The sequence below is a fragment of the Plasmodium malariae genome (genome assembly GCF_900090045.1).
Source record: "Plasmodium malariae genome assembly, chromosome: 13".
Classification (NCBI taxonomy): Eukaryota; Apicomplexa; class Aconoidasida; order Haemosporida; family Plasmodiidae; genus Plasmodium; species Plasmodium malariae.
The window spans coordinates 1,241,015-1,257,233 of NC_041787.1; the positions used below are offsets into that span (position 1 = coordinate 1,241,015).

General features: G+C 29.3%; 3 protein-coding genes across 3 annotated transcripts; all 3 read left to right on the top strand.

The window, feature by feature from the left end:
- Positions 1-2,351: 2,351 nt before the first annotated feature.
- Positions 2,352-5,843, top strand: PEPC (phosphoenolpyruvate carboxylase, putative; the record flags this gene model as incomplete). Its single annotated transcript, XM_029007317.1, has 1 exon — positions 2,352-5,843. One exon carries the CDS (start codon positions 2,352-2,354, stop codon positions 5,841-5,843), a length of 3,492 nt encoding a protein of 1,163 aa, XP_028863719.1.
- A 1,103-nt stretch (positions 5,844-6,946) lies between these two features.
- PmUG01_13033500 (conserved Plasmodium protein, unknown function) lies at positions 6,947-11,571 on the top strand (the record flags this gene model as incomplete). Its single annotated transcript, XM_029007318.1, is given in 2 exon segments — positions 6,947-9,913; positions 9,928-11,571. The coding sequence occupies 2 exon segments, from the start codon at positions 6,947-6,949 to the stop codon at positions 11,569-11,571; spliced, it is 4,611 nt and encodes a 1,536-aa protein (XP_028863720.1).
- Positions 11,572-13,082: 1,511 nt separating this feature from the next.
- ABCG2 (ABC transporter G family member 2, putative) lies at positions 13,083-15,071 on the top strand (the record flags this gene model as incomplete). The annotated part of the gene is made up of 1 exon (XM_029007319.1): positions 13,083-15,071. One exon carries the CDS (start codon positions 13,083-13,085, stop codon positions 15,069-15,071), a length of 1,989 nt encoding a protein of 662 aa, XP_028863721.1.
- Positions 15,072-16,219: the final 1,148 nt, after the last annotated feature.

Genomic DNA, 16,219 nt, shown 5'->3' on the forward strand with positions numbered 1-16,219 from the left:
ATGTAACCTTTATTTTTTTATTAATGATTTTATGGGCAAAAAAGTCAAAATGGTAAATCAAAAAAGTGGGTATTAACCCATGGGATAAAAAAAGTAGTAGTTTTGTTGAGAAATAATAAATTTCCCATATCGTTGTTTTTATTCTATCACTTTATTTTTTTTTCTCTTTATCTTTTAAACCTTTTCATTTTTCAAATTAAATCACATAGTGTATTTCATGGCTTCGTTTTATCGCAATCATTAAATTGTGAAATGACTTTTACTATAATATATATATATATATATATATATATTTACAAAATTATAGTAATTTTCAAAATGGGACGAATTTTATGGAGTTTTACTCCTCAAGTGCAGTTCATTTTTTTCGGGACTCTTTTTATGATACATGTACATTAACACACATAAGCGCTTACATTCACACATTCCCATTGATGAGAAAAAAAAAAAAAAAATATATATATATGTATATATATGCATATATATACATACGTGTAACAGTTCATTTAAACAGCAGAACAGTTAAACATTTAAACGTCTTTCCGAAGACAGATTTAACTTGAAATTTAATATTAAAAGAAGAAATATTTTTCTCATCTAACCAATGCATTTCTCTCTTAGAACATATTTTGGGCATTAGTCCCCTTACATTGGTTAGTATATTACCTGTTATGCACATGCGTTTGTACACATTTACACATTAGAGAAAAAGGAAAGAAGAAAAAAAGGAAAGAAGAACAGAAGAAAAAACAAAAAAAAACACAAAAAAAATAGAAAATTTGTTAAGATTTTTCATTCGGCAAATTTGAAATTTCACCTTCCTGTTTTCTCCTTTTTATTATGATATTATAGACATTTTTTTGAACTAAATTTTGAGTTCCGCAAGCACATGCTTATTTTTTTATGCAGCGCTGATAATATGTCTTTAAGTTTTTTTTTCCATTTGATTTCTGCTCTTTATTCTTTTCTTTATTCTTTTTATTCTTCATTTTTTTTTTTCTTTTTCATCTCTTCTCTTCATCTTTTTTTTTTTTTTTTTTTTTTTCTGAACGGTTCATTTTGATATGTTTCTGTAAATACGAATATAAACGTTTAAATTTAGGGCTCGAAAAAAAAAAAAAAAAAAAAGGGCATGCATCGTTAATTTTTTTAATTAATTCTCAAAATGTACACAACTTTATAAATTAGGAATGTGCAGACTATTAGAAATAAGCAGTCCATAAGTTCCTTAATTTATTTCACATTTTGCGCTTGCTTTTCCATTGTGCATTTTTTGTATTCTTATTTATGTTCATATTTTATGTGCATATTGAATGTTTTCATCTTTTTCGTACGTTTTGTGCCTTTTTTTTTTTTTTTTTACTTCTTGTTTAGTGAAATATTTAATATATGATCGGGGAACTGATGACATGCCTTTCCTTTTCCACATTACATTTTATGAGTAAAGTTTGAGTCACATTTTTAGTCACCTTTCACGCCTCACGTACCATTACTTTCGTATTTTCGCCTGAACAGTTCATAATATTTAGTACTTCTCTTCAAAAAAGAAGAAACAAAACGTGCTTCAGGAATAAATTTTCTCCTTTTTGAATTTCCCCTATTAGGTCATCCGTATGTAGTGGAAGGAGCTTTATAATGAGTTATACATATATAAATATATATATCCCCCATAGTTATTTTGATATATTTTTTTAAGAAGTTATTAAGAAAAGCTTTATTGGGTGATGTTTGTGCGTAAATTTTTTTTTTTTTTTTTTAGTTTTTTTGGTTTTATTATATTTCTCCACATAGCTATATTACTTTATTTAACATTCTTTAATAATTTTCCTAGTGTACTTTAACATAAACTATAGTGCAAATATTTAGAAGTACACTATCATGAAATAAAATAAGGTGTGGTTTCGAAAGTATGCTCCATATTACATGTACATAAATGTGTAAACTCGTGTGCATATAAAAAGCATAAACGTAATACCTGTGTATATTTGTACATTCCCAAATATTCACTTTTAACAAATCACAATTAATTTCCTAATTTTTTGAGTAGTGTATAGTTGGAGACACTGAATGCATGCCAATATTCCTCTTTTTGAATAACACTTTTTTTTTTTTTTTTTTTTTTGCAGTACTTTTATCCATTTCATTTTTAACTACACGCATGTAAATACGTACACACATATGCGTACATATATATGTGTACACACATGTACGTATACTCATGTACGTATACATATGCGCATATACATATGAACGTACATATACGCGTGTGTGTATAGACAGTTTCCCCTCCCCCCACTTTACAGCTCACCAAATATATATTTTCGCCCAGCTTACCCCCCGCTTGCATCAAAATGGAGGGGCATGCTTCGAACGTTAAGTGCACAGGAAAGGAGTGGAAGAGGAGTAACGATGATGATGACTCGAAAAAGGACGACAAATTAAAGTTTTTAATTGAGGGGAAAATGGTAGAGACAAATGATGCAGTTGATTTTATAAAACCATTAAAAGATGATATAAAGGCATTAGACTTTTTATTATTTGATATGTTAAAAGATAATTTACCTAATAAATTATTTGAAATATTATGTACAATTCATGATTTATCAGAGAATTATAGTGTAAACCCAACAGATGAAAATTTCAATTTACTAAAAAACAGAATATATAGTTTAGAGGATGAATACTTAGGAACTATTGTAAATGCATTTGGTCATATGTGTATCTTGTCTAATTTTGCCGAGTGGGCTCATAGAGGTAGAAGAAGAAAAGCGTTTGAAAAATCTTTTACTCCAAATGATAAAATATATGGTTCAGTATATGAAACGTTAAAAGGAACATTTAATATTTTAATTAATAAAGGTTTTAATATTAATGATATATATGAACAGTTATGTAATCAGTGTATAGAATTTGTATTAACTACTCATCCCACACAAGCAATTAGGACTTCTCTTTTAAAAAATTATATACAGTTAGGAGAGTTATTATTAAAATTAGATAAAACAGATAAAGAACTATATAAAAAGAAACTACTGTATGATAATTTAAAAACCTATTTATTAGCATCATGGAAGACAGATGTGATAAGAAGAATAAAACCGACACCTATTGATGAAGCTATATCGTTAGTAGACATAGTAGAAAATTGTATTTTTTACCGTATACCAAATATTATAAGATATATTGACAATGTATTATTTGAATATAATATGCCACCACTTAAATTAACTGCAAAAATATGTTTATTTTCTTCATGGGCTGGTGGTGATAGGGATGGTAATCCATACGTATTACCAGAAACAACTAGATATGTATGTTATATGAACAAAATAAGGGGTTGTGAATTATTTATTCCTATGATTGAAAATTTGATTAGAGACTTAACATTACATCATTGTAGTCAGAAGTTTAGAAATTATGTAAAAAGTTTAGAACAAGATGTGTCTGATTACATATTTGATAAGGATAATAAATATTTGGCAAAAAAATTTCAATGGTTTTCTCCTTTTTCTAAATCCAATAAAAAAGAAATATATAGAAGAGCATTATTAGTAGTTTGGGCTAAATTAAAAAGTGTAATTCATGTATACAAAGCGTTAATAGCTCGACAAACAGTAGATGAGGATTTTGAAAAATTAATGTTTACCAATTCTGACGAATTTGAAGAAATATTACTGGAATGTTATAAAAGCTTAGTGGATTCTGGAAATACATTAATAGCAGAGGGGTACCTAAAGGATGTAATTAGAAATGTAAAAATTTTTGGTCTTCATTTAATGAAATTAGATATAAGACAGGAATCAGAAAAACATATAATCGCCATGAATTATATATGTGAAAAATTGAATATAAAGAAATATTCTCTCTTAGATGAAGAGGAAAGAATAAAATTTTTGACCGAAATATTGCAATCGAATAGGCCATTGATCCCGAGTAATATACAACAAGAAGAGGATGTACCAAACGACTTTCTTAACGTGATAAACACATTTGATGTGTGTTCACAAATAGAGGAGAGTGCATTAGGTGCATATATAGTATCTATGTGTAACCAAGCATCTGATATACTACTAGTAGAAACATTTCAAAAGGAAATGAAAAAAAGTAAACAGAGAAAAACACAGCGTGTTGTTCCATTATTAGAAACAATTCAGTCTTTACAAACTTCATCTATTATTTTAGAAAATTTGTTAAAAAACGATTGGTATCGGAATCATTTAAGTCTAAATTTTGAAAACAAACAAGAAATTATGATAGGCTATTCTGATTCTGGAAAAGATGGTGGTAGATTAACATCGGCATGGGAATTATTTAAAGCACAAGAGAAATTGGTGCATATAGGAAAAAAGTATTCAATAGAAATTCGTTTTTTCCACGGTCGAGGAGGAAGTGTAAGTAGAGGTGGAGGTCCACAACATCTAGCTATACTGTCACAACCAATTGATACGATAAAAAATTTTTTAAGAGTAACTATACAAGGTGAAGTCATCACTCAGGATTTCTGTTTAAAGGGGATGATGTTACGATCAATTGAAACATATATAAGTGCAATTTTAAAATGTTCTCTATTACAAAATACAGTGTTAATTAAAAATGAATGGAGAGAAATAATGGATGAAGTAAGTGAATTAACTAGAAAGGAATACAGAAAAGTAGTATATGAAAATAAAGATTTTGTAAAATATTTCAGATCAGCTACACCTCAAGTCGAAATAGGAAAATTAAATTTAGGTTCAAGGCCATCTAAAAGAAAAGAAGGAAATGTAGAATCGTTAAGAGCAATCCCTTGGGTCTTTTCATGGACACAAAATAGAATGCATTTATCTGTATGGTTAGGTATAGAAGAAGTATATGATTACCTTATGAAAAATAATAATAAATTAGGTATTATTCAAGATATGTATAAAAATTGGCCATTCTTTACTAGCTTTTTTAATTTAATTAGTATGGTTATGGCAAAGGCTAGTTTACAAATAGCAGAAGAATATGATATTCTTGTTCCAAAGGAGTTAAAATATATAGGAGTAATGTTAAGGGAGAAATTAAAAAAATCTATGGATCTAACTTTTCTTGTCACTAATGAAAAAACTTTTTGTGATAACGACCAGCTCACTAAGAGATCTATCGAAAGTAGAACCAAATGGGTGGCTGTTTGCAATTTGATACAAATACAAGCACTTAAAAGGTTGCGCGAGAGGGAACACAAAATGAATATTATGGTGGGCAGAAAACATGCGCAAAGCAGTGTATGCTGCAAAGATGGAAGTGGAAACACTGGAAGCGGTGGTAACACGGAGGAACACAACCCACACGTATCATTATCCCATTATGCATTGTTAAATAAAAAAAAAGAGGATGAACAGAATAGTGAACAGGAAAGCAAAAAAAAAGATAACCTAACAAGTAGCACTAAGGAAAATTCCAACTATAACCATAACTGTAACTGTAACTCCACGTGCCACTACAATTCGCTCGCGAATTCTAACTTTATCAGATTGTCCTCTATTAACACAATTGAAAAAATTAAATATCGTATGAGTCGACATAGCACTTCACGTATACATTCTTATTTAGTCAGAAAAAAAAGCAAGTTAATGAAAAATCCAAAATTCCACCCACTACTTGTATCCTACTCATCTACAAACCTACAGAGTGAACCAGAAAATGATATTCTTTATGATGAATTCAGAGGCATAGATTATAGGTATGAGAGAAATTCGTCTAAAGGCAATGATTATACTTACGATGAAGCGACAAAAAAGTTCATAGATTATACTTCTCTCAATGATGCTCTAATAGTTTCCATAAAGGCCATAGCTGCGGGCATGCAGAATACTGGCTGACCAAAGCGTGGTCCTCCCTTGGTTAGCGCGATACGCACTTACTCGGGAAAGCATACCGCTTCATCGAGTCGACTGCTTCTGTGTGAACTGCTATTACCAACACTGTTTACAGGAACACGGGCTTTTTATAATTAACATGTTAACAAGTCCCATATGCGTCTCTTCCCTTTTCTCCATAGACCCGTATTCACACCAAGCGCTTGTGCCTATATATATATATATATATATATATATATATATATATATATATATATATGCACATACATACATATGAACATATGCATGTGTGCTCGTATACTTACGCATGTACATATGATGTATCACTGTATCATTTGGGAGTTTCCGCAAGTATAAGTTATCATAAGCCAGTTTCGGTGAAAATAAAAAATGCCCATTTGGGAAAACCTCGAATTTAACGAACCAACAACTGCGACGGCTGCTTTAATGTTTTTACGCGGGCAGTAAATGGAAGGAAGAAATACGCAAATCTACGCAAAATTATGCAAAATTATTTCATATATTGACGTTTCGTTTTGTTATGCGCGCATGAGCACTCAAAAGTTAAAAAGAGAAGGAAACGTGCACTTGCATACATTTAATGCATAAATGTAAAGTGCACATGTAATACATATAGATGTATTACCTATCCTTACGTGCATTACACATAGTTACGTATGTTGCATATTCATACATGCATGCATATATGTAAAATGAAAATTTTGAAAAAATTGCCGTAACAGTAGGGGAAGAAAGCATACTAATCGTATTGTTATTCCTTGCACGATTGTTCATATTATTATTTCCTGATTCGCTTAATGAATGTATTTGTTTTATGTACTAATCGTTTATGCTTATCATATGTGCTAATCAGTTATGCTTCTCATATGTGCTAATCAGTTATGCTTATCATATGTTCTCATCGTTTATGCTAATCATATGTTCTCATCGTTTATGCTAATCATTTATGTTTATCGTATGTGCTAATCATTTGTTTTTGTCGTCCCACCTTCGCCGCCCCGCTGTGTGCTTTTTCCATACCTTTTAAAAATGATATACTTTAAATAATTGTACAAATTTCTTAGTGGTATAACGACAATGATTATATGATGACGCAAGTAATAACGTCAACAATGAATGTTGAGAAGGATAGAGCATTATTCATGAATAAGTTAAGAGAAGAGGTACAAAAGGTGAAGGGGTACTGTGTTATTGAAAATGTGTTATCATCATGGCTAATGAAAAGGCAAATTAAAATGAATATTAACATAAAAGAAAAAAAAAAAGAGGGAAGGATAAAGAGAAAGCAAGGGTATTTATTTTATTTAATTGAATCAAAATATTTAAACAAAATCCTGGGTAAAGTATTTTTTAATAAAAAATGTGTAAAAAATTTTTTAAATAGGAATAATAATAGTAATAATGATTCTTCGTATTGTTGTGTAAAGAAAATAATCCAAATAAAAAAAAAAAATAAGCATGTTGTTATTGCAAGTTTAAGCGATACATCTATTAAATCTTCGCTTCATTTTGTATATCGAGGAAAAAGTTTTTTTATTTTTGTTAATATTAGTCATTATGTAAATAAAGAGTTATTCAACCATACGAAGGAATGTTCAGATTCATCAATTGTAGTATTTGTTTATGAGTCCGATTGTACCCGCACACTGGGGGATGACAATGAAACGCGTAGTTATGACATAAGTGTAAGGAATATCCATCCTAAGAATTACAGAAGTATTTGTGATAATAACTACGCATGTGAAAAAGACTACTGGGAAGGGCGTAAGGCTGCTCTTTTTGGAGCCCATGAATATTTAAGGAAAAATGGCCTATGTGGTAGGGAAACGACCATAGAAGGGATTAGCGGTGGAATTAGAGTTGAAATTAGAGGCGAAACTAGAGGTAGAATTAGCGGTAGAGGTTGTATAAATATTGGTGGTCGTTCCCAGGGGGAAAAGGGCAGTTGCTCCTCGAACGAACACTGTAGCAGTTTTTCATCCCTCTACAAAAAGGAAAGAAAAAAGGAACAAATAGGCGAAAAAAAAGGAAAAAAAATAGATGAAAACATTGTGTGTACAAAAAAATATGTTGATCGTTATCTTCTACTAATTAACTACATAACACATGACACAATACTTCAGTTCTCGTTCATTAAATTATGCGATTATATTTTATATAAATACCTACAGCATGATGATGTTCATAAGAGTGCACTCGAGAGTGTAGCTAGTGCGCATAATGAAAAAGGTTTAGGTACTAGTTACATTTTTAGGGAAAATATACGGAGATGGTTCAACAGTGAAAGAGGTAGTATATATCGTGAAGCTACAAAAAGAGGAATGACAATAAACCGTTACATACTAAACCGAAGTTATACAAACATAAATTTGAAAAACGGTGTAACGTATCATTATGTAACTAACAAGGGAAATGATAAACTGGAGGGTGATAATGACGAAAAGCTTTTGGAGGAAACAAAACTTGAAATTACCGTTTATATTAAAAAAAAAAAAAAATTTAATAGTTGTAAGTCTTATTTTTCCCTTAACATGTTCAGAAAATCCAATGCGGATAAGAAAAAGACAAGTAGTTATGTTCAAATTAGTGGTATGGAAAATTTAAAAAAAATTTCTGACTTGTTAATACAAAAAAATAGTCATATATATATATATAGCAATAGACTGAAAAGGGAAAAAGAATTTTTTCTTTTTTTTAATAATATTAATAAATGTTTTTATATATTTATTTCTCCTTTATTAATTTATTTTAATAAGCAAAATTCGGAGTTGTTACATATAAATACAAATGAGCAGCAAAAAAAAGGGTCTACTAATTTCCATTTGATAATTGAATTTTTAATAGAGCTCCTTTACTTAATCCGTGAAATGTTTGTTAAAAAAAAAAAATTATCAAAGAAGCTTCAGAAGTATATTTCAAATAAAACATTGAAGGGGTATATAAATTATAGTTCTCTTAGTACTTATGTGGCAGTGAAAAAAAAGAGAAAAATGGGGAAAATAGAAGAAAATGGAATAAAGAAAAAGAAATATATGTGCACATACACATTTCATACGGTTACTGAAAATTATTTTTTAGCACAAGAGGAAGACTTTTCATTGAATAGGAAGTTATTTAAAAAAATAAAAAAAATTTTGCGGAAATGCTCCCACTTGAACAAAAATATTATTCTAAATTTTGTAGAAAAAAATTTAGAAAAAGTTTGCACACATGTCAAAGATTTGTTAACATGGTGCAGCCAATTCAGTGCAGCAAGTTTGTGCAGACGAGGATATAACATATATTTGTATTTCTGTAGAAAGGAATTGACGCCGCTTAGTAACGCAAAGGAACATTCAGAGATGAGTGATCATATTATAAGTAATAGAGGAAAATGCAGAGTTAAGTGCAGCGATAAGTACGTCGGAAAAAGTATCAATAAACCTAGCAGTAAATGCAGCAGTATACGCAGGGATAACTGGGGTGATGATACATCCTCGCACAGTGACAGTGGTAACAAAGACGAATTGAGAAATAGAGGCAAGGCAAGCACCCATTTAATATGTTCATTCAAAGTGGTATCAAGAATGGATAAAATAGTAAAAGTATTGAAACACATACTCATATGCTTATTATACATTTTTAGTAAACTCGAAAAAAACTTCTCTAATTTGGACACTATATATAAACTGAAATGTCTTCATTATCTCATTAACGCATTTCCATATCTCTACATTTGTTATCTAAAAAAAGAAAAATTGAAGAGCTTTTATTATAAAAAATATATTCGTCATAGTAGACTTCCCTTCTTTAAACACTCGATGAAGAATACATACAATAAGCATATGTTAAAGTGTGTAATGAGGGAAAAAAAAAAAAAAAAAAAAAGACTTCTGAAGTGTATTTTTTTTAAGCAGAAGGAATTTTTTTTCTTGTTAAAAGTGCAGAAATATATTTTATATTTTTACCTGTACTTGTTCAGAAAATTTTGCAAAAACAGGTTTGTATCAAACTGTAGCTTTAGCGACATTTCCTCCACAGAGCGAAAAAAAGGTATACGTTCAACAAAAAAAAAAAAAAAAAAAAAATATTGAGAGTAAACAACTATACAAGTGAATTATTACATAAGAGATTTTACACTTTTCTTAAAAAAATTAGAGAAGAAAAAAGAAAAAAGAAAATTTACTCCTACTTTCAAAAATGTATGAATGTTCTTCTTTTAAGTAATAGCAAAAATGGTTCATTTGAAAATGCAAAAGCGTGTAATTACGTGCACACAAGAGAAAAGAGAAAAAAGGAGGTGAAGGAACATAAAAAAAAAAATGGAAATAAACCAAAAAAAGAACAAAACAGTGGAAAAAAAAATGACATATATATATTGAGGCCCATAAGTATGGATAAACATTATTTAGAAAGAGAAAAAAAGAAAAAAGGGAAAAATAGCAAAAAGGGGAGTAGTAATTATTCCAGTAGTAGTCAGCTTACCACAAGTGATAATGTGGTATATGACTTCACACCTGATGATAAACAGACAGAGCAGACACTGGTGAAATATACATTTAATAAAAATAGGAGGAACGAAAACATATTTATAAAAGACAAAGAATATTGCAGATTTTTTATTTTGAAGAAAATGAAAAGGACTGTGTCTAAATGCGGCACTTTCTTAATCAATAAGGTGAAAGAACAAATTTATAAAAAAAAAAATTTATTTTTTCTAAATGTAAATATGCATAAAATAATTTTAATAAAGATGGTAAAGCATCTTCAATGTGAAGCTAAAAATGTTATAACTGATATTCTAAAAATGGGGGAAAGCAGTATGATGGGAATGAGGGGCTGTGGATATGCGGATGGTCAACATGGCGATGATCCGCACAGCGATAATGCCAAAAGAAATGACAAAGGGAAGGATACTAATACATCCTTTATTAACCACCATGAAGCAGAGAAACTACTATATCTTGTGTGTAAAAAAATTCGAATTAATAAAAACTTCTCTGTATTTAACATTATGAATGTACTTATAAAAAAAAAAAAAAATGTACATTATACAAAAATACCAAATATTGATGATCAAATAATTAGTAGCTTTTTTCATTATGAAAAATGTTCAATTAACCAAATCTTTGAAAAGAATAAATCTCGTCCGTACAAAATTACGCTGAACTATTTAGTCTTTTTTATAAATGGGCATATTACCTGTACTGTTCATAATTTTTTTACCAATAATTATGAAAAATTAACTAAATCACAGGACAAAATTTATTTTATAAATATACAAAAGAATGATTTTATTAAAAACATGTTTGTTGAAACAACCTTATATTTTTTGGAGTACCTCTTTTCATATATAAGTGGTACTATCAGCTTTATACGTAAAGGTGAAGGCACAACCCCAGCAAAAAAAATAGTAACAAATGCGGAAGCGGAAAAAGATGAAATAGAAAAAAAGGAGGAAGAAAAAAACAAAAGTCATTTTAATGTATGCAAAATATTTTGCTACGAAATAGAGCAAAACGTGTGTGAAATAAAAAAAATATATAAGGTAAAAAGGAAGGGAAAATTTTTTTTAAACGTTTTTATATTTTCAAAAAAAGATCTTCTCTTTGTTTATTCGTACAATAAAAAGAATAAAAGTGCCATATTCAACCCTTTTTTTGTCAAATTTTTAAATCAAAATGAATTATATGACGTTTATTTAGACAGATTAAACTTTAGGAACGCATGAGCCAGGGAGCATAATGAGAATAAGGAATAAGCTGGTCAAGCTACACATGAAGGGTGAGGTCTTGCTTATTCCAAAGTGCCGAAAGGATGGCATGATTTTTTTGAAAAAAAAAAAAAAAAGATACATGCACACATACATACACATACACATATATATATATATATATATATATATATATAAACGCTTCCCTTCCTTTTAGGGATATAATCCCCTTTTGCATAATTTGACCAGGTCAATAATTCCGCACGTCAAACTCTGTTGATGCAAAATCAAAATAGCTTACCATTCTGAACTATTAAGATATAGATCATAATTATGTAGGCAGGAAGAACGAAACATCCCAAAGAATAAAAAAAGAGAAGCGTTTATTATATAAATCTTTATGATTTTATTTTTGTTTTTATATTTTTTTACTTTTATATCTGCCGTAGCAGAACCTTAAGTACATGTTTTTTTCCCCCCTTTCTTTAAATGCCCTATATTATGACATATTAATTGAAATAACATATATTTTTTGTAATTTTTAAAAACAAATTTTGAAGTGGTCAATTTTTTTAGTAATGTATGTATAATATTAATTTGGTAAAAAAAAAAAAAAAAAAAAAAAAAAATTGAACTTGACCTTTTTTGTTTATTTCCTGACAATATGTTTGAGTATTCCCTTTACACATACATGATGGTCAATTTTTTTTTTTTTTATTACGTATTTTTTTCCTTCGTATTTTAATCCTTTGTATTTTATTCTTTAGTATTTTAATCCTTCGATTTTAAGCTTTCATATCTTATTCTTTCTGTTTTATCCTTTCGTATTTTTTCTTTTTTTTATATCTTTTATTTTGTTCATTTCTTTTCCTTTTTCTTTTCCTTTTCCTTTTCCTTTTCTTTTTCCTTTTCTTTTTCTTTTTTTTTTTTTTTTATTTGAGGTCCTAAAAAAAATAGAAAAATATTAATATAGAGAAAATTCCAAAAAAAGAAAAACATCTAGACAGAACGTTTAAAAAGAGGTACACAATATAAAAAAAAAAAAAAAATAAGAAAAAGGATATACAGTAGACTTGAGCGAACACAGTTTGTGCCTACACGGGTTATATCCAAACTCCTTTACAAACACATAATAATACAATACACCAAATGCACACCTGTGCAAAGAGGTAAGAAGCAATTTGGAATAAGAAAAAAGAATTTCAAGCTCTTGATAAATATATAGGCAAAATCATTGCGTAAAATAATGCACAACCGTAGAGCACGGGGTGGAAGTGAGGGTATGACAAATTTACTCTAGTCTGAAGCGGCACAGGAAAAGGTGGAAAATAGAAAATTAGAGAAGTAGAAATATAAAAAATTAAAAAAGTAGCAAAATAGAAATATAGCAAAACAGCAAAAAACTGCCATTTGTGCTGATCCTTTTTTTCCTTTTGTTTTTCACATTTCTATTTCGCCTATCTATATTTGCCCATCTTTCCCATCTACCTGTCCATTCTTTTTCACCAGGCATCTCCAGCAGCAAAAAAATGGACGATGCAAGTGGGGCGGCAAAGGGGGGCCAGGGCTTACAGCATGACAAAATAAAGTACGAATTTTCAAATGTAAAATACACAGTAGATCATGGAAAGCTAGAAATATTGCACGGAATTAAAGGTATGTTATTACCTAAAACGATAACAGTTATAATGGGTCCGAGTGGAAGTGGTAAAACAACCTTATTAAATATTTTATCATTGAAAGTAACAGATGGTGTTCAAGGGAAATTTCTAATTAATGGTATGAATAGAACAAAACATATAAAAAGCCATATGGGTTATGTGTTACAAGATGATTATTTTTTTTCAAGACTAACAGTATATGAAACCATCGAATTTACAGCTAAATTAAAATTAGATATAAGAGACAAAAATAAATTAACCCAGTTAGTTAACTCTGTTTTAGATATTATGAGTTTAAGTCATGTAAAGGATACTATTGTAGGAGATGCATTTATAAGAGGAATAAGTGGTGGTCAAAGAAAAAGGTTGTCTATTGCAAATGAAATATTATCAAATCCTCCTTTGCTACTAATGGATGAACCAACGAGTGGTTTAGATTCATCATCTGCTTTATCATTAGTAGAATGTATTCAAAGAATAGCTACCATGTCAAATACGACAATAATTTCTTCATTACATCAACCAAGTAGTCAAGTTTTTGCAAAGTTTGATAGACTAATTGCTATTACCAATGGATATATCATATATCATGGGAAAACAACAGAACTAAATAAATATTTAAAAAAAATTGGGTTTATTTGTCCTTATGGATGGAATGTAGCTGATTACTTAATGGATATATTATGTAATAACAAATTTGAAATCATATTATTAGAAAATTACAATAAATTCCTTCAGTTTGATAATGAAGAGGGGTATTTTATGAACATAAGTGCTATTAACAATACAGTGATTCATGATGATTACGATGCTTCTATGGAAAGGGAGTTAAGTGCAGCAGAGTTGAAGCAAAAGGCGGATAGTGGGTATTGCGGTAGTGGCAGTGCCGGTGGTAGCGCCAAGGTGCAGATCGTTTCAATGCAAGAAAGTAAGGCAAGGGAACAGGATCTAATGAAGCTCAAGTCAGTGGAGATATTAATTTCTTTGCAAACAAGAAAGACGCCATATTTAAGACAAAATTTTTTTTTATTAATAAGAGGATTAAAAAAAATTATAACGGATGAAATAACGATAGTTAAAGTAATCGATTTGGTAGTCATTTTAACTTTATTTGGTTTCTTATGGTTAAAAACATTTAAAGAAGATACAGAAGAAGGTATAATAGATACTATTGGTGCAATATTTTTTATCCTTTCTTATTGGACATTCTATCCAGCTTATTTGTCTTTATATTCTTTCCCATCAGAAAGAGAAGTAATAGCGAAAGAAAGAAATATGAAAACCTTTCAAGTTAGTAATTATTTTTTTTCAAAATTGTGTGCAGAATTTATTTATTTTTTTATTATAATAGCTTTTTGGATGCTTGTAACACATTTAGTTCTCTATGGCACTTTTAAGGTAGGTATATATATAAGTTATGCAATTGTTACTTTGTTAAATGCTCTTATTAGTTGTTCATTGGGATATTTTATATCAACATTATTTGATAATTTCAGTAAAGCTGTAAGCTTTTTATCGGTTGTTCTTTTAACTATGACTTTAACTAATGGATTTTATGTAGAAATTGCAAAATTACAAATCCCATTTAGATACTTACAATGGTTATCTTATCAAACATATTCTGCTTCTATACTAGCAAAGATCAAATATGACAATGCTCTTATTAAATGTTCTCCAGAAAATTTATCTCAACAATGTAAAAATCATGGCGTATTTCCTGGTAATGTAATTATAGATAAGCGATTTGCCAAATTACATATTTCCATTTCGGTCCTTATTTTAATTTCCTTCTATGTGATTATTAAAATATCCACTTACATTTCTTTGCGGTGGTCCCATGCCCTAAAAATGAAGTAAGTAGGGCACCCGCGACTCGCCTTGTGCGTATGTTTGACTCAGTACATATACCTGCATGCATGCATAAGTACATACATACATATATATATATATATATATATATATATACGTTTATACATGTGGTAATATATTATTTGAAAATAAGACCCTTTCTTAGCAAATGTATGTTATGCAGATTTGCACATACGAGAATTTGCCCATTTGTTCATATGAAATTTTTCCCGTTTGAACATACAAAATTTTACCCATTTGCGCATAAAAAGTTTTACCCATTTGCGCATAAAAAGTTTTACCCATTTGCGCATAAAAAGTTTTACCCATTTTCACGTTTGAGCATTTCCATACGAATGAGCCCAACATGCCAACTTGGAAAATCATTCAACACATGATTTTTATAAAAATATAAAAAACAGGATATTATTTTTTTCTGTTTTTTTAAAAAGAGCGAATTTTATTTACTTTTCTTTTTCTTTTTCTTTCTTTTTTTTTTTTTTTTTTTCTTTTCGTGCGTGCCTACAATCATATGATGTGTGCACACGTATGTATGCATAACTCTCTTTTAAAGAAGTAAAAGATTGTTTTTCTCCACTCAAACACCGAATTTAGAAAACTTGTAACTAAAGCAAAATTTCTCTTTAAAAAACAAAAGCTTTCATGTTTAGTCTTATTTCCAGTGATTATGCAAAAAGACTTGTGTCGTCCAGGTAGACACAAGAGATAAAATAGAATAAAAAAAAAAAAAAAAATTTTAATTACTTCGAAATGTACCTTCATTTTCCCTTCAAGTATTTTAAGAAGAAAATTTAAAGAGTGTTCAGAGAAACGCACTAATGTCTTTGCCTCTAATGATGCGTTAACGGATTGCATATAATGGTTCATGAAGAGGACCCTCAAGAAAAAAAAAAAAAAAATTCTACGTACATACGTACATACGTGCATACGTACATATATATGTATGCATATATTTATATATTATATGTATGTGTAAATATTCGGATGATACTAAAGGAATGTAAAAACTCCCCTGCAGATATGTCGACTGAATACATCCCTCCAAATTTTGATAAGACAATGTGAAATATCATAAAATAATTGTTAAATACTTCTCAAAACTGATGATTAATTTATTTTTACATTCATTTAATTTT